The following is a 25,575-nucleotide window of genomic DNA, read 5'->3' as shown; positions in this document are numbered from 1 at the left end:
ATAAATCTGCTGTTTTCTTGTAGCCTTTCTGACCTCTGGGACCTCTCTCATGCTTTCCCAGCCTTCTCCCAGGACACAATCCAGGGTTTCTCAGCTGACCCACAGAATGTTTTCTTTCAGCACTTGTTAGCTCCTTCTTCCATTCCTATTAGTCCCAAATATATAACAAATTTTTTATACCCATATGGATGAAGCGGATTTTGAGGGTTTTTTTGGTAAGGATGCATTATGTGGAATTCTAGTGAAGGAAATACATCCAAACTATTTCGCTAATGAAGTCCCAGAAAGCTAAAAGGTCTATTTCCCTGTTCTGCCAACTTTCCTACAACCTAGATATAGTTACTCTGGTTGGCTCTAGATGCTTCTAGGACTTTGTAACATGCACACCTTTATCTGATGGTAGTAAAAAGTTATCTCAAGCTACATTGCTTTAGAGAAGCTTTAAAATATGCCATGCTGTAGATGTCTGCAGTAGGCAGTCTGTAACACAGATCTGCCCATTGCACTAAACTTGAAAGCATTTGTAGAAGGATTTCTGTATCCTGCCATATTCCATAATGATTAGGTTCAAAAATTGGTATAGCCCTTGCAGAATTACCAAAATTAAATGAACAGGAACTAAAATTTAAAATATAAAATTGCTGATTTTTGCTTACTCCATGTACAAAAAGAAAAACTTCTGAAAACAAATGGTAGTTTGGAATTCTGTATGTATAGTAGGTGTTAGTCTGCTTGAAAGAGTCTTAAAATAATTGACTAAAGCTATCCCATTATCTTGTTTAAGGCTTAACATTATTTTAGCATGTGCAAAGTACATACATGTGAATGATGTTTATATATGCTGTTTGCTGAGTTTAAGAAGCAAGAATTTGGAATCATCTTTAATTTTTTGTCCATTTTTTGGTACGTCTTTTTTTTTTTTACACATCATGGTCAGCTTTATGTTTACTTATGTCCTGTGCTATATTTCAAAAACTTTAAATGTTACAGGTTTTTGCTATGTTAGGTCTTCAAATATGTGGTTTTGTAGACAAAAGTTGCATACGACTTAAATGGAGCAGGCTAAAAGGAATTTTTTTTCATGTTTATAGTTCTTTCATCTTACTATCTTATCAAGGCAGCTAATTCCCCTTTTGTTGGACTGGAAGTTATTTACTGATTGGGTTTTTTAGTAATAATGATGTTTGCATGTTCTGTCGAGCATATACATACACACATATACAGAGATGCCTGTAGTTCATATTGATAAATTATTTGCCATGACCCCTGTAACTCTAAGGAACTTAATCCACAAATAAAACGGGTGATACAAATACAAAAATATTTTTAGCTTACTGATCAGGACTTCTTCCCTAAAGGGAGTAGGGATGCTGCAGTGCTGAGATGTCAGTCTGTGATGCTGGTGGGGGGCAGGGGTCCTGCCTTGGCACTGAGGTTGGTTCCCTAGTCCTTATGCAACCTGGGTAATTTCCAGGAGTTTCCATTGTTAGGGACATTGGGAGCAAGCCTAATGGGCTCAGCTAAGCAAACAGTTGCTGAATTGATTACAGTGATGTCCATTATCAGAACCTTTCACTCATTAGGATGTTCTGATGAGCTGAGAGCTAAAAACACAAGCTTAATAGTGCAGCTGAACTGAATGCCATGTCCTTAAAAGTCATGCTGAGAATAACTGCATTGCCAAGCAAGGAATGAGCAGTCTTCAATTAAAGAAAGAAAAGAAGGCAGTTTGGAGCTGCAGTTGATGTTACGTATTTCCAAAGAAGCTTTCATTTTCAGCGGTGACAGAATTTGAAGAGCCTTTTTAGGTTTTCATTTAAAAGTGAGGAAGAAATGCAAAATGTCTTAGTTTGAAAGTTTATTAAAATCTACTCTCTTTATTTTACACTTTTCCTTCTTCTGTGATTACTGGCTCATCAGAGCTTATGCCAATATGTAAATTTCAGTTTCTACAGGGAAAGGGTAATTGTTTTGAAGGCTAATTGGTTTTTAATTTGTTTTCTGTGGAGTGGTTTTTAGCTAGTGCTCCACAAGGAAACGCCTTTCCATAATTTTTGATTAAAACATAGAAGACTGGTGGTGTTTGTCAGTATTATTAGTAGGTGTCCTGAAACACTGAACCCTCTCAAGGGGAAATATCTTACATAAAGGATCTTTCTGCTTTTATTGGAAAACTTAAGCAAGTTTTGTTTACATTTCATTTTATTAAGATCTGAGGAGCAGCTTATGTATAATTTGTCCCATATAGTTAAGCTAGCTAATTACATTTGAAGTGTTTCCTTTTAATGCCACAAGAACACAGTAAAGAGTAAAATAAAATCTTGAGTAATTTTTTTTTTACCTTGTATATACAGATATTAAAATGTTTTTCTCTTCTGAAATTTTTGTAGCGAGTGGAAAATGGTGACTTCAACTGGATTATTCCAGGAAAATTTTTGGCTTTTAGTGGACCACACCCGAAAAGCAAACTTGAAAATGGTATGGTGTATGTTTAATGCTGTGATCTGATCTTATTTTTCCAGCATGTAAAGCCATCATAGCAAAAAGGCAGAAGGTGATATAGGATTATAGATCAGTTTTAATCTTCAGAAATAATCATCCAGTGAGCATTGTATATATGCTCATAAAATTTAATTCAAAAAGTTTTGGAATTCTTCTTTGCCAGAAGAATTTCAATTGTTCTAACAGTCAGTAACTTTTCATCCTGTGACAAAGTGCCTGAGAGACTCAGGTCACTTACTGTCCTCCTGGAACCTGACACCTGATACAGTAAGTTTGCAGAACCAAAGGTGAGTTGCATTCAACACAGAAGGCTGTGCTAAGGGTTTTGTGATACAGACCAGGAAAGACTGTTAAAAGAAGCTTGCCTTTCCTACTGAAGATACTTGGGGTAGTGTGAAGAACCTGGGGAATGTGATTCTAGTGGAATAAAAAAACAAGAAAACCTTGACTGACAGGAAAAGTAGAGATTTGGTCCAGCTAAAAGGAAAATCAGTCAAATACTACCATCAGTTTTTTTTTAATTTGACTATATTATTTGTGCCATGTCCTGTTTATGTGAGCATATTTTCTGAATATCTACTTGCCCTCCCCATCCCCTTCTTCTGCTCTCTCATGTTTCTTTTATGACTGAAGTCCTGCCGGTTACAAAGCAACCACTGAAAATTTAAACAAAATCCAGAAAAAAAATACTTTGGTTGGTTTGGGTTTCTTCCCTAATCATTGTTGCAGCCCTTTCTTGCAGATTTTTTTTCTAAATTTACCTAAATTGTTCCATGGAATTTGGAAAACCTGTGTTTTATTTTTAACATATGTACCTGAAAATTATTAAATTAATGCACTTAAAATTCAGTTATGAAACTAGAAATAATCCTCTCCCAGGTGATTGCAAGTACACATTACAAAGCTATGTTTTTCTAATTATCTTGTGATTTGAATTGCACTTACTAATGCTTTTATGACTTGTCCTGAGCAGCTGTCTTGTGGTAGGTCATTGACCTCCCTCCCTGTCCCCCCATCTTTATCTGGAGGATTCTTTTGTCTCTCAGCTGAGAATCAAGGCACTAAAGCTCTCTTACTTCCCAGTAGGACAGGAATATTTTTGGTACTGCAGTTTATCCTTTGAATGTTTCTCTTGTCCATAATGTAGATGAGCAATCTGTTTTCCATAAAAACAGTGTTTCCTCTTCAAGCATGCTTTTATTCTTTGATCTGCAGCTTGACTCTAGATTAACAGCTGTTCTGAAATGCTGAATTCATACATGTCCCTATATTTATGTATAAATCCCCTTGCAGATAAGAATGGGGGCGTAATGTGAGACAGTACAGTGTTTCACATAGATTCTGTTTTAACATTTTGTCTCCTAATACTTTTTATAAAAAAGTGGTCTTAATGAGCATTTTTTGGACAATTTTTTTATATTACTTAATATGTCTATTCTGAATAAAGTATTAAAGCGTCTTAGTATTAGTTTATTATTCAAGAAGTTTTCAGGGGCTATTTTGATTAGTGGGATTTTGAACTTCATGAACCTAGGACATTAAAATATTGTGGCTTTATTTATTTTTATAGGTTATCCTCTTCATGCACCTGAAGCCTACTTTCCTTATTTCAAGAAGCATAACATCTCAACAGTCATAAGACTAAACAAAAAGATTTATGAGGCAAAACGCTTTACTGATGCTGGTTTTGAGCATTATGATCTGTTCTTCATCGATGGCAGCACACCAAGTGACAGTATAGTCCAGAGGTTCCTGAACATCTGTGAAAATGCTGATGGTGCCATTGCTGTTCATTGTAAAGGTATGTGCACCTGTTCATTTCTGACTGAAGTTCAAAATAAGTATAAATCCATAGAGTGTATCCCAGAAATACAGCATTTAAGAACACTTTCAGATTGTGAGTGTAATAATGCTTTATGGTGCTTGACTAAATATATGCCAAATATTTGTTATTTTCCTGTGTGTATGTAGTCCTTACATCCTACACTGTTATTTGCAGGAACTGACAATCTGTTGTTCATTGTTCTGTGGGGTTTTTTTGATATGACTTGAAAACTTGAGATTTAGTTGATGCAGGTTTCTTTTTTGCATTATGCTTTCACAGCATTATGATAATTGGCTAGGAAATGCAAAGCACTAAAAGGTTTTCTTTGTGCTTTTTGACTGTTCTACATTTTTCTGTGGTGTATGAATTCCACATTTCAAGTTGATGTGAGTTATTGTGATGCCAGCATTTCAAACTAGCCTAATTCAGCAAACCAGCCAAAAAATGCACAAAACATGCTTAGTCAAGAGAGATTAACAAAGGCTTTTAAGGGTTCAGCTTGATTTATGTTTAGAGTTGTGTAAGGACATTGTGGAGATAAATGTCTTGCCTGATCAGAAGCAAGAATAGCACTGTTCATAATTTTCCCATAAACAATAAATATGCATATCAAAGATAAACAGGTTTATTTTCTAGCAAGTTGTTACTGCTGCTAGAACCCAGAAGTTCTGGCATTGATAAACTGGGGATCCCCTAATTGGCTAAAAAAGAGTATAAACCATTGATTAGCAGGAGATTTTTAGTAAGTTATTCTCCAGCCTTAGCTGCTAAAGGAATATAACATACTTGGTAGTGAGTTAGAGATGCACTTTCAACCCTGAAGTATTTTTGGTCTTTTGTCTGACCATTTAGTAAGCAAATCAACAATCTTGTTCTTTTTGTTTTTATACCACCCTAAATAATCCACTAGTGTTAAATCAACAATTAACTCAGGCCTAACTCAGGCAGAGTTATATTGCAGAGATGTTCTGAGCACAGCTGTTACTCTAGAAACTGCTTGTCTCAGATGAGAAAGAGCAGCTAATTGAAAAGGATTGTAATGGGAAGTTTGTACATTAGCAGAATGTTGGAGGAAAGAAATTAAATCAATACTTTGCCTTTTAAATGAGTCTTCAGAGCTTCACTTCCAAGCTACAATTGTGGACCCTCACTAGGTGTGAACATCTACCCTTCATCCTACCTAAATCATGTTCACTTTCAAAAAAGTCAGAGTTAGTGGTTAAATGTAAAGATCTTGTAGTTGTGTATGGAGTTGTCAGCAGAGATGTTTGGCTGCTTGGGGAGTTTTCATTTGGACCGTTGTTGGTGCATAAACAATAGCAGGCCATTGTGAGACTGTAAATTGCAAATACTGTATTTGTGGGAAATAAGGTTTAAATGGGGAAACACTTTACTAGTACATGAGACACAGAGCTAGAAAGAGATTAATTCTCACTCTCTAGTTTGAGATTTTACTGACAGTAAAAGCTAATTTCTCTCTGTCTCTGTTATCCCCTTAAAACCAGTATTAGTTTGGGATTTTTTACGCAATGGGTAAAATTTTTTTAAGCTATTGATATCCACAATTATACACTGGTCAGCAGCCATTGCTGTTTATACAGATAGCAGAAAATAGGTTTTTTTGCTGGTTTCACAACAAAACTGATGCAAAAAGAAAAACCCACTGAGTTGCTCTCTGTTGAGATGTGACGTATTTGCACCATGGGTTTTAGGTACTTGTGCTGGCCTCTCAAAGGTGCTTTGATTATGTTTTTTTACTGGTATCATAAATATGAAGTTGGTATCCAGCTTGATCACAGCTTTTTAAAAAATATTGGCCTTTTTTTGAACACAGTTTGGAGTAGAATTTTTCAAGTCACAAGTGATTGCTGTTATAAGTGTTCTTTTAAACCTTAACTTTTCCAAAGTATGAAAGATTTGTCTCTGTATCTACAGAGCATTGAAATTGAATTATGTGATAAATGGGACACTGACTCATAAATTATTTCTTCAAATACTGACATAGTGAATAACATTGCATGGAAGCTTTCTTACATCCCATACTTTTATTTGATAATTCTGGAATGCTCACCATTCATATGTGGCTGTTGATTCTTGTGTTCCTGCAGCTGGCCTGGGGAGAACAGGAACACTGATTGCATGTTACATCATGAAGCACTACAAGTTCACACATGGTGAAGCCATTGCTTGGATAAGAATATGTCGCCCAGGCTCTATTATAGGACCCCAGCAAAACTTCTTGGAAGAGTATGTATAAATATATATATATATGTGTACCTTCTTTGCTCCTCTCCATCCCTGTCCATCTTGCACTGTTTATAGGATCTAATTTGTCTACTGACACTTGTAAGTTATTGCCTGTTCAAAAGATTTAAGGTTAGTTAATAGGGGATTGAAATCTGAGTTACTCAGAAGCAGTCAGCTTCTCTGGAGTTCTGTGCATTTTGTCCCCTTAGAGGGACACAGGGCCTCAAGACTGAATGTTTCTGTTCTGGGGAATTTAGGAGTTAGTCAGATGTGTTGGAAGTGGACAGATGTGGACAAAAGATGAAATCAACAAATAGGATTTATTAAATATTATCATTGAAAGACTAGTCTTTAAATACTTTACATACCATCTGAAGTGCTTACCTTTTGCATTTATAATTGAGCAAGTTTAGGCAGTTGGCTCAGAACCATTAGCTCTGAAGGTTTGCCATAATCTTTTGTTTCCAAACAAAGGTTTCCAGTGGAAATGTATTCTGATGTAACTCCTCACTATTTTCTTCTTTGTTCAGTGTAGGAATTTAATATTGTTTCAATAGTATGTGATAGGGTCTCAGTTCTTGGATGGAACTAGCAGGACTGGTACATACCCAGCAAACTTCCTTATTGAGGAATAATGCAGCCTCATCAAAAATCTGCTCTGCCCATGCACATTGTAGCAAAGAAATTGCTATTATTTTCATCACCTGTGTGAAGTATATATTCTTTCAGTTTCTAAAAATTGATATTAGAGTCCTGGTGAACTTTACATGACTACATCCACTTGCACTTCACAGGTCAGCTGTAGTTTCACTGCATAATATCTGTATCCAGAAAACTCACACTAATAAGTTGCAAAGTTCTGTATCATCAGTTATGCCACACATGATGTATATAAAAACACTGGTTTATATTATTTTTTAAGTTGTGTTTTAAGAGCTTTAAAATGTGATTGCAATTCCTGTTTAGTTAACTTCTTTCCCCAGAAGGATTTGAGAAAATGAAGTTTTAGTACTGTTATGACTACAGACTAATATAGTGATTCTGGAGGTTTGGTGGTTTTTTTTTAAGTTTTGAGGTTTTAAAATTGTTTGTGCTAGACATGTAAATTTGTTTCCAGATGATGATGTGCGGAAGATTCAAATGTTGGCAGTCTGTAAGTGTGGCGTGTTTTCATGTTTTTTTCTATGTTTGCAAATGTGCTGATGTGAATGGCTTTGGTTTTGTGTCCTGAAGGAAGCAAGCAATGTTATGGAAGGAGGGAGAGCTCATCCGATCAAAGCAGAAACAGGGAGGAGTCGTCGATGGAAACATTAACAGAGTTCTTTGTGGCTTAAATGACATTTCCATCAGTGACAACCTGAACAAAGCACCAGACTTGGATCAATTCAAGGAGGTAAGTGTCCTTAAGGAGAAATTTCAAATAGACTGAAGCTGAGCTTTTAACAACTAGCTATAGATAATTTCTAAATATTTTTAGGACATAATTAGAACAAATCTCCACTTAATAAAAAAGATCAAGTAATATTTAAAACTGTTACAGGTAATTTTTCAAGCTTCCAAAAGTTTGCATTATTTCAAGTCATTGTCTCAGGATTTTCAGTTGTTTTCTTGAGCATGAAGGAAAACAAAAAGTCAGCTTTGCTCCTGGAAACCAAAAATCTGCTTATTCTAAGTTTTTAACTAATAATAATGCAGGTGTGTATAAATGTCCAACAGATTCTTGAAGTAAATAAATGCTGGCATTAGGCTTGAGCATCGTGAACTTTGAGGTCAGGTTCTGCAGAAGGTCAGGTTCTGCAAAAATGTGAGTGTGTTTGTACAGAGGCACATTTCATGTACCAGCACTATGCAAAGAGTGGTGCCAGTCTCTCTTTGCAGGAGACACTAGAACAGACTTCTAGGTTCTGACCTTTGCGAAGGGAGATACTCACTGCTTTCAAACTACGCTGCTCCTGGGATTTGATAGATTCCCTTGCTTGCATGCTTTTGCTTCCCAGAATGATTCTGAAGACAAGGATGTGGAAGCTCAGAATGGGATGACACAGGGAGATAAGCTGAATGCCTTAAAAAGTCGTAGACAGCCTTGTTCTGCTACAACTGGAGCTCTCAGGTAATTATACCAGTCTGAGGTCATTTGCAGTTTTAAATTCTGTCCATGCTATCAGATCCCTGTGGGAAGTACATGATCTTGTTTAAGGCAGTGGTACTACCTGTACCACCTTCTGTGGTGGAAACTTCTCCAGGTATGAATCTATTAGTTGCAAATTTGGTTTATTAATCTTCTCCTTTTTTGCCCTCTGCCTTCCTGTTTAGGGATGCCTTCTTACTGTGTAGCAGTAAAAGATAATGTAAAAAATACTTCAAAATTTTCAAATTTATATCTAGTATTTTAGAACTTACGACTTGAACAAAATATTCTTAATCAAACTTAGTTGTCTTTCTATAATTACTTTTCTGTACTCCTTATAGAAATTTAGAATTTTTCAGAACCAATAAAAATATGAACTTTGAAATTAAACCTGCAGTAACTTTCTGTCCTTTTACTGTAAATTAAAACACTGATTGTCAATAATTCTACTTCTTATTTTTATATTTTAAGCCAACCTGAGACACACAGATATGATTTGGCAGAGGGGAAAGGTTTTTTATCCTTGGATAAAGATTGCTGCTTTTGTTTCTTTAGGCTGCAAGACATGAAACTGAACACTTGGTCAATATCACAACCCTTCAGGTACTGACTTTAAAATTCTAGTTCTAAATTTATATCACTTGACTAGGGTCTTAATTTTCAGTGTTTTGGATCATTGCTAATCAACTGATGTGATCACTATTTCAAACTTCTGAGCATAGGCAGGTAACAAACCTTTTTAAACACCTGCAAACTGCATGCTTTACCCCAGTGAATCTAAAATACAGTATGTAAGACAAAATTTCTTTCATTATCAAGCGTTAATACTGAAAAGAGCATATTATTTTCAGTTTTGTGACCTGAACTTTTGAGTTGGATTTCTCCAGATGGCTAGCACTGGAAATTTTCCAGATGGCTAGCGTTTCTTGGTGTGTAATTAAAGCTGCTCAATGTCATTTTCCTTCTGTGCTTGTAGTTGGAGATCTGTACCCAAGTTTTTTCATCCTTTAAGGTCTGATTGTTGTATCCCCTGATCTGGGGCTAGAGAAATTTTTAATTAATTAATTAATTAATGTGGACAGCTGTAATAGTAACAATTTGAGTAGTCCAGTGTAACATACATACAGCTCATTATCAACACATGAAGGATTTTGTCATTAAGAATCCCACTCTAGAAAGAGCTGCATGTTCTGTGCAACTTTGTGGAAATTTTCATTTGGAAATGATGCTGACCTCATGAAAGCTACAGTTCTGGGTTTTTCTACTCATACTTGCTCTATAAGCTCAAAAAGTACTCCTAATGAAGTTGACATATAGAGTTCTAAATTTTATGATAAAACTTACAATGAATCTATAAAAAATGGACACTTGGCCTTCATAAATTATCAAGGTGAAAAGTAGCTTGTAACTTTTTAATAAGATGCAGCAGGGGAAATACTTGGAGTGGATATCTGAAAAGTTTTTAAAAAAATATGTTTAAGCAGGCAAACTTGAGTTTTTGCTGTTGAGCTCTGAGACTTGAGAATTCACACTTATTAAAATGCCAATCTATGTACTGATAGATTATATGTGTTGGAGATGTATATTTTAATTATAAAATCTTGCTTCTCACTGGAACTCTGCACTCTTTTTAGACTGAGTACTTCAGGTGGCACAGAAGGATCCATGTCTCCTCTGAAGGCCTCCAGAGTGATGGCAGTCACTTCACCATCTGCAGAAAGAATAAGAAGAATTTCCACATCCTCAGGCTCTACCCTTAAAAGGTTTTTTTTTTTTTCTTCTTCTCATTTTGGTACAAATGCTTGCATTATCCTACAGTGGTTGTCAGCACATCTGCAGCCCATGAAGTGCTTGCTCTTCTTGGCTATAAGAAGACTTAAATTTACTTACAGTGATTTGCTGTTCCACTAGCCAAACTTTAGTTGCCTACAGATTTAAAAAACAAACAAAACCCAAAATCTGTCCTACTGATCTGAGTTTTATACAGATTGTGCCATCAGAAACAGTACTGTCTTGTTCAAATGGGTTGTCAAGGTTTCTTTCACTTATCTCAGTTTACAGATGTTTTGTAGATATTCCCACTAGTCTATATACTATTACTCTCAGAATATGGAGTGGTAATTAAGGGTTTTTATGAACCCTTGATTTATTACTATTTAGCTCCATTATAACTATTGTCCTAAGTAATTATATATATTAAATGACACTCAGAATGATTGATGCATTTTTATTAAATATGTGCACAAATATTTGCCTGAACAGAGTAACCAGCCTGAGATATTTCAGGACACCCTATTTCTAGTCTCAAATTTTGTCATATTATTCCTTGGTTACCTGAAGGCTTGTATCACAAAACTGATTGCAAGAAACAGAGGAGGAGTTCTTAAACTGTTCCATGTACACAAACTACTTCAGTGTAAATCAGATACTGCCTAAACCTTTTAACACCATCTCTTGCATGCAGGTGTTTTTTGACAGAGGTGAAAGCTCATGGTGTAGTGCTTGAATAAGCAAAACGTGGAAAGTTCTTACAAAGAATTCTCCTTTTTGTTACTTAGGAGCTAGAAATGAACCTGTGTGCAAACACAGATTATTTCAGAATGGTGTGTGTTATTCACCTAATGTCTTCTGAATTGTCTGTTACATTTTTGTATTTATCTCTACATACCTTGTGAATATTTTTTCCCTGCATGTGTTTTCCATTCAGCGTTTCCATAAACTCCAGACTAGCCAGTTCTCTAGGGAACCTGTATGCTGCTTCAGATGTTGATGAGAGCAATGAGACATCATCGTCCTCTAGGACAGGTTTTACTGTAAGCCATATCTCCAGTCACCTGAATGGCAGCTTGCAGCTGCCACACAGAAAAAACCATGAACTGAACAACAACTTATACAACAGAAACAGCAGTAGTGGCAACAAGCTGAGCAGCCCAAGCAGTTTGCACAGCGCCGTGACAGATGAGTATGCACCAGCCTACCTTTATGGGCCTTACAGCTCCTCCAGCACCATACCAGAGGCCATTCCTGTAAGTCACAGTCACAACAGCACTTTCAGGCAGCTCACTGATGCTTTTCTTCCTTGCTTCTATGAGCAAAACTGTTGCAAAAAAAATCTTAACTCAGCATAGTTCTCCAGCTTCCTCTAATGTTTCTGAACAGCACTTTTGTCTGTTGCCTATCATTTCAGCTGCTTTTTTTCCCCATCTCTTCTAAGCATCTCTTACATGGAAGCTTCATGAACATAGATTGTGCCTGAACTTTACATCTTTTCTGATAACTTTTTTTATGGACCTTCTTATCCTTTAGATTTTATTTCAAATTATCCATAACACAGTCTATAAGTTAATTATGTGTCTTCATCTTCATCTTAAAAAAAAGATTTTAAGAAGCCTTTGTATGTATCTTAGTAAACAGAAGGTAGAATATCTGTAAAGATAGGGCTTATTTGAGCAATTAGTGCTCTTGACTTGAAACCTACTCCTTTTCTAACACCAAATGTGGAAAGTATTATAAGCAAAATATTTCTGATGGTCTCACATTGAAGCTTTCATTCCTCAACAACTTTGCTGCCTTGGGCTTATTTTGTGCTCTCTTTCTGTGTAAAAGAGTCTGTATAAAGAGGATGTACAGATAAACAAATGCAACTTGAAAGTGTTTCTATACAAAATGTAGAGAAGAGAGACTAGAGAAGCTTCAGTTATGAAATCAGAAACAGCGTCATCTATTCTAGGAAAAAAAAAATCATATCTACTACTATAAGTCTAAAACCAATTTAAAATACCTGATTTCCAAGGATTTGATAGCCTACTAATTATAAAAAATAGTACACTGTTTTTAATAGATTTTTGCCTATGATTAAGGGAGTCTGTCAGCCTCTCTCAACTAGTTCTGACACTTAGGATTTTTTTTTTTTTGCTACGTGGAAATAAAATTGGCTTTGTGTAAAATTAACTTCAGAGTATTGCACATCGCTCTTCTGTTTCCTTAGCACTGATAAATTATTTAATATAAAGAAAGTTCTGGTGTTATACCTGCTAGTGGTTTTGGGTGTGGTGAGTCTGTCTGAAAACAGCTAATAACATTCATTGAGTGTACCCAGGATGTCCTGCCAAAGGTCATTCATGGGCTGTGTTCTTTTCTTCCTGCAGAAGTGGAGGACCTACCCTCTTGTTAGCAGCTCGGATGTGGCACCAGTCACAGTTCAGAAGCCACATCTCTGTAGCTTGGGAGTATGAATTGCTATTTCTGAGGATAGCTGACAGTAGGAAATAAAATCTCATTATTCCATTGTGGAATTAAATTGCATGTGTGACTGAAATGTAATCTCTATAAACAGAACATTGAAGTTAGTTGAGGGAACATGGTTCTGTATTCTCTAACTCAATAACTTCTTCCTACTGTGGTAGAATCTGCTTGACTAAAGCAGCTCTTCAGAATACTTGATGCTTTCAGACTCCTTGTTTAAAAAAAAAACTTTAGCTTCTTATCCACTACAGTTTATCTGGAAATAAATGCTGATGTTCCATGATCTTAGAATCACTGTTCTGCACTGAGTTTAAAATTGAGTTTAAGCAGCAGCAGTAACTTTTTGCAAGGGAGTTCTAGAATGTTGCCACATCTTCACCTCTTTAATTTGACTCTGCTTTTCCCTGCTACATGGGATTGTAATAAATATATATAATTGAGATTTTTCAAGTGAGATATAGAAACCATAGCAGTTTTTCTATGATGAAACAAGTTCTAGAACAAGAGGACTGTTCTTGTTTAACTAATTTGGTTTAATTTCTTCAGGCATAGAGATTAAGAGAGAGGTGAAAAGCTGCATATCAAGCCAGGAAGGAATCTTTGAGATACATTGATGAGTCTTTCATTTGTTCATGCATTCTGTTTGCTCTGCAAACTCATCCTTTTTAGGTGTTCCCAGTCTTCAATCCAATATGCTTACAAAAATTCAGTCCTCAGGAGTTCAGTCCTCTGTTCTTGTTGAGTATGCTGGAACTAAAAGTCAGTATACCACCAGTGGGTGAGAGCAATCACTCCTCTGAATAAGAAGTGGTAAATTGGCTGATTTTATTTTTTTTAATGTCTCACTTTCAATACTGTCTCATATTTAATGTATTGAACAATAATTCTTTGGAGAGTCAGCCCATTCCCATTCTTTTCAGTTGTTTATTTTGTGAATTTTATGCTGCCAGCAGCATTTTTAGAGGGCTTTTTTAATATTTTACTTACAACTACATATTATGCATAAGGCATATGCATGTAAACTTACATGCAGCATCCTAAGGGGAAGAAACTTCTTGTAACTGTAATATGACTTAGTCATGAAAATAAGCTGACATCATTCACAACAGGCCAGAATTTACAAGGGTACCAAATGACAATGTAAAGCATTACAAAAACAGCAAGCCTGTTTTCCTCAGGCAGCTTGAAAGGTTGAATGTAAATATAACATCTTAAAAGCTAAGAACTGTCACCTCCTTTGGAGAGGTAGTTGCTGTAACTTAATGCAGCAAATTATTTTTTACAGTGAAAGCCACGTTAGTGGGTTTGTTCCATAGGCATAGGACAGGAAATTAAGTGCTGGTGACACTTCAGGTTTCTTTTCTATCTAGATAGTTACAAAATTGTAGGATAGTGCTATGTCTCTCCTTAATCTCATAAACCCTCAAGGTGCAACATAGTTGGCTTTGACACAAAAATTCCCCAAATCTGTGTGGGGAGAGGGGGTGGTTTACAATGTAACCTCTGGAATTGTAGCATGCCTTTTTTTATTAGACAAAGATAAGTTAGGAAAAGGGGGGAAAACAAGGAATGTTGGTTACTGTGTAGTATAAGGAAGAAGAAAGCAGCAATTCATGAACAGGTGAAATAGCCATGTTGACAGCAGAGACTTGCTGACAGCTCTGTGCATTGCAGTGAAGGAGGAAATTAATTGTTGTCTCTTTGCAGTAGAACTGTTAAGTGACTTAAACCATTAATTTAAATGAAATATCTTAAGCATAGTGTAAAGTTTTAGGTTAAATGGAAAGCATTTTTAAAGAAAAAAAACCTTTCTAAAATGCAATATTCTCCTGTTATAAGAACATCTTTAATTTTCTTCCTACCTATCTTAATGACTTGATAATGCATAGTGGGCTATAAGGGATATAAAGGATATAACCTGTGATTAATTTTTGGCTTGATATTGCTGGCTCTTGAGAAGTAGAGGTTATACACAGTCAAATGCAGCAAGATCTTTAACAAGATTCTATCTCCAGTCTCCTCTGAAGAGTGAGGTGAGCTAAAAATACTCTATTTTATATATTGTATCCTGTGATGTGAGAAGCCGCATTTCCTAGAAAGAGTCATGCCATGCAGGGTCTACATAGCAAAGTGCAAGTTTCTGATTTACCTGTGAAGTAATATTCTTTCAGTATAATAATGGCTAAAAAGTGTTCCTGTTTGGAATCTATTTCAGATATGAAAACATATGTTTTCTGATTAATACAGTTGCTTCTAAATGTACCCTGTAGCCCTGTGCATCTCTGTCACAGAGGAGTGCACTAAATTGTTCCCCATTTTATGCACAATTGACTGAGTGCAGTCACTGTGATGTCCTGAAGTTTAAGACAAGAGTAAGTTTTTCAATCATTTAATCTCTGAATGCTTTCTGTCTGGTAGTGAGCAGCTCACTGGCAAATATACAGATGGTTTATTTTGAGGGCAACATAATTTTTCTGAAAGATTAGTCCCACTGATTGAACAGACTCATGCTTAAAACTATTTCACTTTTACCCTGAAACTTTCTGCATCTCTTTATTATGTCAGTGTTATAGCCCTTGTTGTCTTTTTTTCTTGTTGTGGGGTTATCTCATGCTACTCATCTCAACTTGATTTTCTTTTGATAAGCTAAGTTAGCTTAAAAATCCTTTTGGAAAGTGTTCAAGTTCTTTAGTTTTTTTTTTAATCATTCTGGTCCAGACAGCTGCTGTGCAGTGCTATCCTGCTTATAACTACATAGCTTCTTTTATTTTCTTTGACTGTCATGCACTGGGAGCTGAGAGGGAGGGGGGAAAGAAAAAGAGTTGTTACCATTGATGATAGTGACTTCTGTTTATTTTATTTGAGTCCCATGTCCTGCATTCCTTGAGGGATTTTTGGTTTGATTTGGGATTTTTTTTTTCATGTGGAACTCTGTGGAAAAGCATCTTTTTTTCTTTTTAGTTGGTTGGTTGGGGTTTTTTTTCCTCCTTCTCCTCCCCCCCTCTTCTGGGACCAATTAACCCATCAAGGAAGATTGGTTTTTCCTTACCACTTCAGCCCCTGACATGCAGCTGTTTTGCTTTTGGTGGCACTTACCAGTGCTCTGAAGCTCATCAGCAAAATATGGAGCAGTATCAAGCTATCAGTTCTGGCAGAATTCTTTTAAAAACAGAATTCTGTTTCATCATTTCCACTTCACTGCTTTAGATGCTGAAATTACTTGAAGTCGTGACAGCCCAGCCTGGGCTTGTTGCAGTGTTTGTGTTCTTTCTAATTGGAGCACATCAGGTGATGTACCTGACAGAAGTCTGTTACATGTCCTGGTGCTTTGTTTATTCATTTAGCTCATCAAAGGACTCCTGAATGATTAATTCCCTTTCTCTTAATTGCCAAAATCTCCCTTCCCTGAGTTAGATACCAAGCTAACCAGCTGTAATCATGCAGTGCTTTTATTTCAGAAAATCACCTTATCACTCTTACTTATCTATCTTTGTTAACACGAGTGGTTCAGGAGCATTTTGACATGGCCAGCACAGGAATTTTCCAGTTCTACTTTATGTTCACTGAACTCCTTAGTGAGTTTTTCCTGCAGTATGGAGACAAGGTTATACACTGATCTTTTGCAATGTTTTGCAATGAAACAGCATTAATACTGCTGTTCCACATTCCACTTAACAAAAAGAGGGAATAAAAAATAAGCATGACTGTAACTATTGTTGTCTGACATGTGTTTTTCTCTAATGGTATTTGTCCTTCATCAGTGCAAGCTTATAATCCACTTTATTGTGTTTATGCTGATTAACTAAAAGAAAAGCTTGATTTTTCAAAGGAAAAAAAACTTGCTGTTCCAGTAAATAGAATAAATATTTTATTTTACAAAGTGTGTGTTTTGATTAAACAGAATGTCTCACAATAACATTTGCAGAATTCAACTCTCTTCAACTATAATCACACCTAAAGTACTGCTATAAGATTTTTGCTTTGTTCTTACAATAATTCTAAATCCAAATATTGCTCTTTAAAATTTATTTTTATTGGAGAATATGTAACTGGGTAGTCTTAAGATGAGTCACCTTTTGCTTCTATAGCTGTCATGGAAACTGGCAAGATGGAAACATTGCCAAAAAACTGAGACGTGTTGGCAGTGTTTTAAAATTCATATACATCATTTTTACCTGTAACATGGTTTTTCTTAATAAGAACTTACCATTAATGAAGATAGGCCAGGCTTTGCAAAAACCAAGCACTAGTGCACCTTGCTGATGTGTAAATAGAGCAGACCCACAGATTTCACATGTGTGTACATTTTCCCTGATGCATCCTGAGTTGGTTTAGTGGCTCTTGTGTATTCAGAGTGGTTCTTGCCTGCAGCAACACTCCTATTGCAGCAGTGTTTTGGGAGAGTTGATGCACAATTCCAAAAACTTAAGTTACATTTTTGCAATTATCTGGGGAGAGGGCATGTTCCAATGCTAACAATTAGGCCTAAATGCTGTGGGGTTATTCTGTCCTGAAACAGAGCTCAAATTCAGGCTGCCTTGGTCCCACAGTCCCATATTGGCAAATACAGTTCTAGTGCTTCAGTGGATTTGGTGCTGATTTTCTCTCCCAGGAGGCTTTCTATGCCTCCTTTTGAAGAAAAATGAAAGTATTCTAACCAGTTAATTCAGCATAAACTTCATTAGATATGCTTAACTGTAGTGAAACCATCTAATTCTTAGTTCTTTGTTTAAATGTCTGTTACTTGGGTATAAAATGGCAAGCTTGACACAGCATGGGGACCACTATAGGAATACACATGGAGATTTCTTCTCCATCAACTGATTTTATACTTTCGTCTTGGCAAATCAGCAGTCAATTTGCTTTGGGGTTTTTTCCTTCTATTTTTAACTCAATTTTAAATAAGATTTTATTAAATCCAGCAAATTACTTGTAAAAATGGACTGGGGCTTTTTTGTTTTTAATGAAACTTTCAGAAGCATAGGCCATACTTTGAGTCATGGCAAATGTAAATTTTAAAATAGAAAACTCCTCAAAAGATTTAAAAGAAAAATGGAAAAAAACCCGCAATTACAGGCTTTGAAGCTTTACAATCTCTTTAGACATGTGAAGAGATTTGAACACAAATGACTTTTCTGAAAATGCAAAAAAAATCAAAACAAGAAGCCTCTCCTGCTATATTTAAATTTTTCAAACTCAAATGTGAGTCTGTATACTTTACAATAGCTCAGTTGTTACAGGTATCACCACGTTTTTAGTGATAGAAATTTATGTGAAGTCACATAGATTAATCTGAAGAAAAATGCTGTTTATTATTTCCCTGTATTCAGAAAAGATTTTGAGACATTAGGAAGAAATCAAAGGGATGTGAAGTAGAGTTATGATGAGGGTGGGAACACACTGAAAAACATATTTCTCCATTTGAAAGTAAATAAACTGTGCCTCCCCATCTGTAACAAAAATTACCAAAACATGCTATCCTCTTTCCAAACAATATGTGCTGTTGGATATTTGGGGGTTTTTAATGTGTTTTCTTGATGGTTTTTCCCCCTATTTTTTTGTAACTTGGATAGCTAACAATTTTAAGAATTGCAGTTTAAACTTCAGAATCTTTAATTTATGGTTTGCTTCTTTCATTGAAACCATGATGTAGAATTCCTGGTTTCTGCTATCTGCTGAGTGAAGGGCTGGTGTTCTCAGTTCTTTGTAACTAACACTTGCTGGTGTGAAGAGTGTAAAGTGCTTTCTGGTCATCTTTCTTCTGTCCAAGCTTAAAGTAATTATTACTGTACAACATATGAGAGTATATAACCACACTTCATGCCTTTTAAAAATGTTTGTTAATCAGCTTTACTTGGGATTCTATTTTGATGGGTCCATTTAAAATACTGCACTAATTAAATGTAACCATCTTTCCAGCTGTTAAAATGCACTTCTGAAAATGAGAAGCCTTTGAGGATCATTAAGAGAGGAGAAATTTCAAGTGCTTATTAATGAAGGGCTCTTCCTTCTGCCTTGCTCTTACTAAAACCAGACCTTAAGTCAGTGGTATTCAAATCTATATGCTGACAGCACTTTTCTACCTAGGAAAGAATATCCAGATGGTCTCAAATCTTCAAGATGTGAAACTGCATTTAAAAGACAACTTTGAAAATATACACTGAGACTTAAAATATAGGGGGAAAGTAGGCTACAAAGCTATATAGAAATGTGTTATGCACTTGTACTAATGGGTTTCATTATGGGTGCCAAAGAGCATTTTCTGTAATGACTAGTTAGGAATATTAGGAAAATGGAAGGGAAGACTGTGAGGGTCTAGTCTGTCTTAGGAGTCATGTTGGTCTCCAGTAATTCTCTCTAATTCTGAAGAATTGATGTTGTTTAAAATACATTTGGGGGCTTTACTTGCTCTTTATTTATGACCATACTAATCTGGGACAGCTCATCACTGTACAAGGCTTATATTCATCAGAATGACTTCTTAAACACAACTGTATAGGAGCTAATGAAATGACTGGATACTGTCTAAGCTGATTAAATTTTATTAGAACTTTAGACTTCAGTAGAAACAGAAATGTAAATAAATACAGTAGAGCAGGTTATGATTTTCTCTTAATTATACTGACTTCTTACTAATCCAGATGAACCATTTGCAGTACTTCATTTTCATCTGGTTTTGGTAGTCATGTGTAAATTTATGCATCGTGTAATTACAGATGTAGCTTTTTTCCTCAATAACGAACTTCATCATGTGTTTCCTGTATCATTATCTGAATCAACATCTAAAGGAAGCTGACTTTTACAGTAGCAGTTGGATTCTCATTCAGGATAAATGGAAACAATTCAATTACAGTAGCAGTGGCACTTTAAAGGACTTGTAACACTTTTGTTAAAATTCTCAAGAAACTGGTTTGGAAAAGTTAAGTGTAGATACAGCAGAGTTGATGGCCTTTACTCGGATTTTAATTTCTTTTATTCATCTTTATCTATGTAGAGACTCCCTGCAACTCTGTTCATTTATTTTCCTCCTTTCTGTCCTTCCTCTACTCCTTAAGTGAAGAATATATGTTTTATATATATAAATCAAACTTCTCCAGTAAGTTTTAATCAGTTTTTCTTCTCTGCACAGTCCCTTCAATCTGGGTATGTTCAGTACTAAAGCCTTGCTGCTTTGGTGAAACCTGCTGGGCTCTTCAAATCAATGTACTTCATGATGGAGAAGAACTGAAGAAGCTGCTCATTAAAAGGAGGAACCTTCAATACAAGATGTATTAATTCCTTAACACCAAGAGGAGACTTCTTAAGAGGCAGAAATTTGTTGTTAATGACTACTGCAGATGCACTGAAGTTGAATTTATGGAAATTACTACCCCATGTTATATACAAATTTAAATTTTTTATGTTGAGACAGCTTGAATATATTTCTAATGAGTTTCATTAAGACATTTATTAACTTGTGTACAGTGTTAAAATATGTATTAAGAGAATATTTTGGTAAGCTATATATAAAAATTATGTAAAAACTAGAATATATTTTAATTTAGGGTCTACTTTGTTACAAAAATGTGTATTTTAAAGAATTTGTACATGTTTATCAAAGATATAATTTTTTTATGAACAAGAGATTTTTCTTGTTTTATGGGTCCATCATTATTGCTTAGAGCCTAATGTAATTTACTTTTTTACTAATTGGTCTTCTGGTAATTTGATGGAAGTCTTACTAGTGAGAGATTTGTTATTACAATATCAAGTAAAAGCACTTGATACATAGTGTGCTTTCCACTTCTGGCTGCTAACGTTTCTTAAGGAAACACAATGAAAGAAAAATAAAGGGAAAATATTTGTTGAGGTGTGATGTAATTACATCTTCTACTGCAACAAAGAAGTAATTTATGTGATGACTCAGTTGTACAATTAACGCTCTTTCAATTTCTTAAAGGATTTATGTTTTGTTTTCAATGTGGAGTGTTAACTTTTGCTATGCAATATATGCTGCAAAAATGAAGGCAGACCAAACCGAAGTTGGTAAAAATGTACAATGAATTAGGTAGTACTGCATACTTGCATGCTTTTAACCTGCATTTGGCAGTAGGTGTACAATTTCCTTAGCAGCACACAGTTGGTCATATATTCAATTTTTATCTAGCAATTTGATGCTTTGTAAACCTGTACGTTTGTTGTTAAGCATATGGCTGAGGTAGCCTCCTTTCATGGAAGGTTTTTGTCATAGTAAAGATGATCTTTACTCTGTGGAACATACAGATCAGTCAGCTGTGATTAGGAATGAGGCTTAGGATGAAATGGTGTTACAGGCAGGTACTAAAGATCATGTGTAAAATTTTCAGAACTCATAAGTACATTGTAAGGAAAAGAATATAAGCAACTGTGAAGATTTTATTTGCCCCTCATGTACAAGACAAAACCAAAATAGATTTGTTACCTGTTTGTTTTTCCAATAGCTGCAGAAACTTAAAAATAAAACTTAGTTGAGTTGTCAGTCTTTGTTCCTGAAAACACGTGAATACCCTACATTTGCTTTACAACTGAAATTAAGTGCTACATTATTTTTTAAAAGATGAGATCACAAATTGCTATGGAAAGTTGTACTGAAAGTGTTCAAAAGCAATACCAAGAGCAGCTATAAAAATCAAAATCACTGAATAAAATTAACATGCAATACTGTACATTTTTGCAAATGTGTATATGTAACATATACACACAAAGTAGCGTGTGTGTATATATATACAATATATTGTATATGAATTATAGATTAATAAGGTAATTCTACCTCTCATAAAGAATTTTCTCATTTACTTTGTTATAAATAGGTTTCCTTAATAAAATACTGATTAATTTTGAAATGTAGATATATATATATACAGCTAATTGATAATAAAATGCCTGTATAAGCCACCTTCCTTGTTTCTTGGTTTTTTCCTAGATATTTTGATGACTTGATCTCTAATTGAAGATAACTTTTCAAAGCCATCTTCTTTCCTGTAAACCATGTAATGTACTTAAAACTAGGATAACATTGCAAAAGGCCATTGACAAGATGGATCCTCTTTTAACAATCTCTCTAAACCTTCTTGTTTATGTTTATGCTTTGTATAATGCCAGGTATTTAATCAACATGTTGATATTATGATGATGGCATTATATTTCAAAATGCAGTGATTTCAAAGCTATGTCTGAACTGAGGAATCCTTCTGGGTGAGGCCCCTTGTTACAGGTGTAATATACCTTGACTTTTTTGCATATGCAACAGGTCTCTTAGTCCTACCAAGAGCAGGTTCTTTGTGCATAAGAATCTAAACAATTTAGCTTTCTTTAGCTTTTTGTCCTTCCTTCAATTTAAAACTATGCACAAATGGTTCTAACACTTGTTTAACCCTGTTGCTGATTTTCAGCAAATTTGTTGCATTGCATGATTATTTATTATTTATTAGCCTGTCAGCCTCTCCTGCAGTAGATGTGGACAGTGTGTAACTGTTACACAGCCACTCTAAAGGAATGGGAAAGCTGGCAATAGTGTGAATGCTTTCCAAGGTGCCCAAATTCTGGTGACAGTCTGATCTAAAAAAACAACAAAAGGCTTCTGTGACTGCATTTGGATGAATAATGGATGGTGATTTGGATGTGCAAAGTAAACAATATACACGAAGAACAGCTAATTGAAAGGTTTCTAGTACATAGGAATCAACCTCTTCCTTGGCCTTTTTCTAGACTTTTATTGATTTATTAGATGAAATATATAAATACCAGCTTCTGTACAACTTTTTTTTATTCATAAATAAGTCAGTATTCTGCAACAATCAACTTCTTAACAACAACAAAAAATTTGGAACACTAAAAGGTCAGGAAGGCCTTTTAGAACCTTGTAGCTTTTAAGAAATAGCCTGCAATTTATTTTATATCCTATGTTCACTTGTCCTTGAACTTTACCATTTCTGTTCCTTCAAATATGAATATGTCTGGTTCTGGGAGAACAAGTTGTAGTGCACAAGATCTCTCAAAACCTGAAGGGATGGATCAAGTAAGTCTAAAGGTCTCTACAGAGCATAATATTCTGTGGCTAACATCTTATGAAACAGTTAATCATCATAATCTCTTTTTAAAGTATGCTTTGTGAAGCTTTTCAGTTAGGGAGGTATTTCTTGTTACAAATTCAGAGACTATTTTTCAATTACAGTACTGCAGAAAGAGGAGGATTTTAGTTTCTATAATAACAGTTCTTTACTGACAACTAAACAATGAAAGGCCTCAAAAGGTTTGACACTTGATTAGCTCTACACTGTAAAGTGCATCAGGCAAAAAATATGGTAATTAAGGGCCTGATCAAGTAAATCACTGAGGCATGTCGTTAACCTTAAGCACATGAACCATCTAATTAATTAAAAGTGAACATAGATATTCATGTTTGTAACGAATCCACCTTTGGATCAATATTTCTGTCAATTGTTAACATGAGCCTTTTTTATCAAATAAAAGATAGGCTGTATTGCAACATCCATTAACCCACACAATGTAACTTTTTTAACTTGAAAAAATGTATATTGCAACTATAACTACCTCCTAATACATTCTTTTGGTATTGCTATTAGCATCAGGAGTTAAACAATATCTAAAAATGCCTTATGAAAGTCTCTGGTACAGATAATACCTTACAAGCTGCGTTTGCTTGCTTCTGTAGCCTATACCTAACCTACCTGCAAAAGCAGTTTTTTGTTTAAGCTCATCACAAAATTAACCAGCATTCCATATCTGGAAAGCTTTTCAAAGCAAATGTAAGTTCTCTTACTGAGTTTCTTATTAAGTCTTGTCCAGGTTAAGGACAGTTACCATTTTGTCCCTGTCTGAGTAAAGCAGGGTAGAGTTCCTGGGAGAATCCCATGAATTATTTTCCATCTGAGAATGGACTGTTAATGCCTACTCTTCAATTAGTTTTTAGTCCACCTCAGGAGCTGTTATTCACCCCTCCAGGAACTAACTTTGGAGCGAGCCCGTTTCAAATACTACACAGATCCTGTGTTATCAGTGTGCTCACCAACACCAGTGTTCACCTCTGGCAGGGTGGCAATGCAGGATTCCTGTGGGTTGAGACAGGCTGAGGTTTATGAAGAGATGTAAAATGTTCAGATTGAGAACCAGTTTCCTCAAGTAAGTACTGTCTTACAAGGATTGGTCTATTTATTGTGTTTGAAAGATTTCATTTGGAAAGCATATTGTTATTATAGACCAGTTCTAAAATTAACTAAAATTGCAGAAGCATACTGAGCTTACTCTTAACCAAAAAAAAGATCAGAAAAAAATCTGTTAAAAAGTGAGTATCGAGCAGAAAAAATTCTACAGTTTATGGACAGTATTTCAGACAGAAGTGACTGATACTGGTTTAAAACCTTGCTTCAAATGAAAGTTGTGTAAATGGGTTAGACCCAGAAGACTGGTAAGGCAGAGAGAAAAGAGTCAGACTGTGTAGTTGGAGTATTTCTGGAGCATGATAGGGTTTGGCTTTTTTTTTTTTTTTTTCCTTCTTGATTTAACAAGTTGAAAATCTGCTGAATAATTCATGAAGAGTGGAAGGGCTGAATCTTCCTGGAATGATATACAGTGTACGTACTGTGGCACAGGAGAAACTGCAAAGCTTTGTATCAGTTGCTGCCGTTTCTGCTGCCGATTGCAAGGTGCTGCTGCTTTTGCTCTTTTCACAGCTACAGAAACCTCAGTCGTGCTCTGGTCTGCCAACAGCCATTTGCCTCCCTATGGACCCACCTTCACCAGCTACAATCTGTGGACTCTCTTGCTGCCTACCTGCCTTGGACACTGCTGGTTTTTGGATCCTTACTGCAAACAGCATTTTCTGGACCTTACAGCTTGTATGACTGAAACCTGCCTTAGAGTCCTTCAGCTGCACAGCCTCCCGTGTGCTCGGTGAGGACTCCTGCAGCAGAACTTCTGACCCAGACAAGGATGGGATTTACAGGGCAAAGTCAAAACTGAGCTGCATTCAGCGAGATGCCCAACGCCTCTTCCTGGAGTGCTAGCTCGCCTCTGCTGCTGCTCTGGGAGGACTCCTCCGGGACCCGCATCTTTCTGTCGCTGCTCTACGCAGTCTTAGCTATCTCAGGGACTTTATCCAATGTGATGGTCATCTATTTAGTCTTCTCCTTCAAGAAGCTGCAGACAACCAGCAATGCCTTCATCGTGAACGGCTGTGCGGCAGACCTGAGCGTGTGTGCCCTGTGGATGCCCCAGGAGGCTGTGCTGGGGCTGCTGCCCCCCAATTCCTCCTCCCTTCGTTCGGCGGAGTACCGGCTGCTCCGAGGGGGGCTCCTGGGCCTCGGCCTCACCGTCTCACTGGCCTCACACCTGCTGGTGGCTTTCAACAGGTACGTGCTCATCACCAAGCTGCCCAGCGTGTACCAGGCCCTCTACCAGCGGAGACACACGGGCTGCATGATCGGGCTCTCCTGGGCCCTCGCCCTGCTCCCGGTCCCGCTGCTGCCCGGGCTCTGGACCCTGGGCTCAGCCCAGTCGGACGGCAGCTCTCGCTACACCGCCCTGCTCCTCGCCCTGGCCGTGCTGGGCCAGACCGCGCTGCTGCTCCACTGCTACCTCGGCATCGTGC

General features: G+C 36.3%; 2 protein-coding genes across 2 annotated transcripts in view; both read left to right on the top strand.

Moving 5' to 3' along the window:
- LOC102035794 (exostosin-like 2) overlaps positions 1 to 21,853 on the top strand; it is a 59,195-nt gene extending 37,342 nt beyond the window's left edge. The window contains exons 10-18 of the mRNA XM_005422102.3: positions 2,391 to 2,478; positions 4,073 to 4,303; positions 6,436 to 6,574; positions 7,808 to 7,967; positions 8,572 to 8,684; positions 9,258 to 9,305; positions 10,337 to 10,465; positions 11,410 to 11,728; positions 20,077 to 21,853. Of these exons, the coding sequence (XP_005422159.2) occupies positions 2,391 to 2,478; positions 4,073 to 4,303; positions 6,436 to 6,574; positions 7,808 to 7,967; positions 8,572 to 8,684; positions 9,258 to 9,305; positions 10,337 to 10,465; positions 11,410 to 11,728; positions 20,077 to 20,106 (1,257 nt within the window). The 3' untranslated portion in view covers positions 20,107 to 21,853. The remainder of the gene's footprint in view (positions 1 to 2,390; positions 2,479 to 4,072; positions 4,304 to 6,435; positions 6,575 to 7,807; positions 7,968 to 8,571; positions 8,685 to 9,257; positions 9,306 to 10,336; positions 10,466 to 11,409; positions 11,729 to 20,076) is intronic.
- Positions 21,854 to 24,746: 2,893 nt separating this feature from the next.
- GPR88 (G protein-coupled receptor 88) overlaps positions 24,747 to 25,575 on the top strand; it is a 1,545-nt gene continuing 716 nt past the window's right edge. Inside the window, exon 1 of the mRNA XM_005422143.2 lies at positions 24,747 to 25,571. Coding sequence (XP_005422200.1) covers positions 24,963 to 25,571 — 609 coding nt within the window. The 5' untranslated portion in view covers positions 24,747 to 24,962. The remainder of the gene's footprint in view (positions 25,572 to 25,575) is intronic.

Source organism: Geospiza fortis, unplaced genomic scaffold, assembly GCF_000277835.1.
Source record: "Geospiza fortis unplaced genomic scaffold, GeoFor_1.0 scaffold403, whole genome shotgun sequence".
NCBI lineage: Eukaryota > Metazoa > Chordata > Aves > Passeriformes > Thraupidae > Geospiza > Geospiza fortis.
This window is presented reverse-complemented; position numbering and strand designations above follow the sequence as displayed.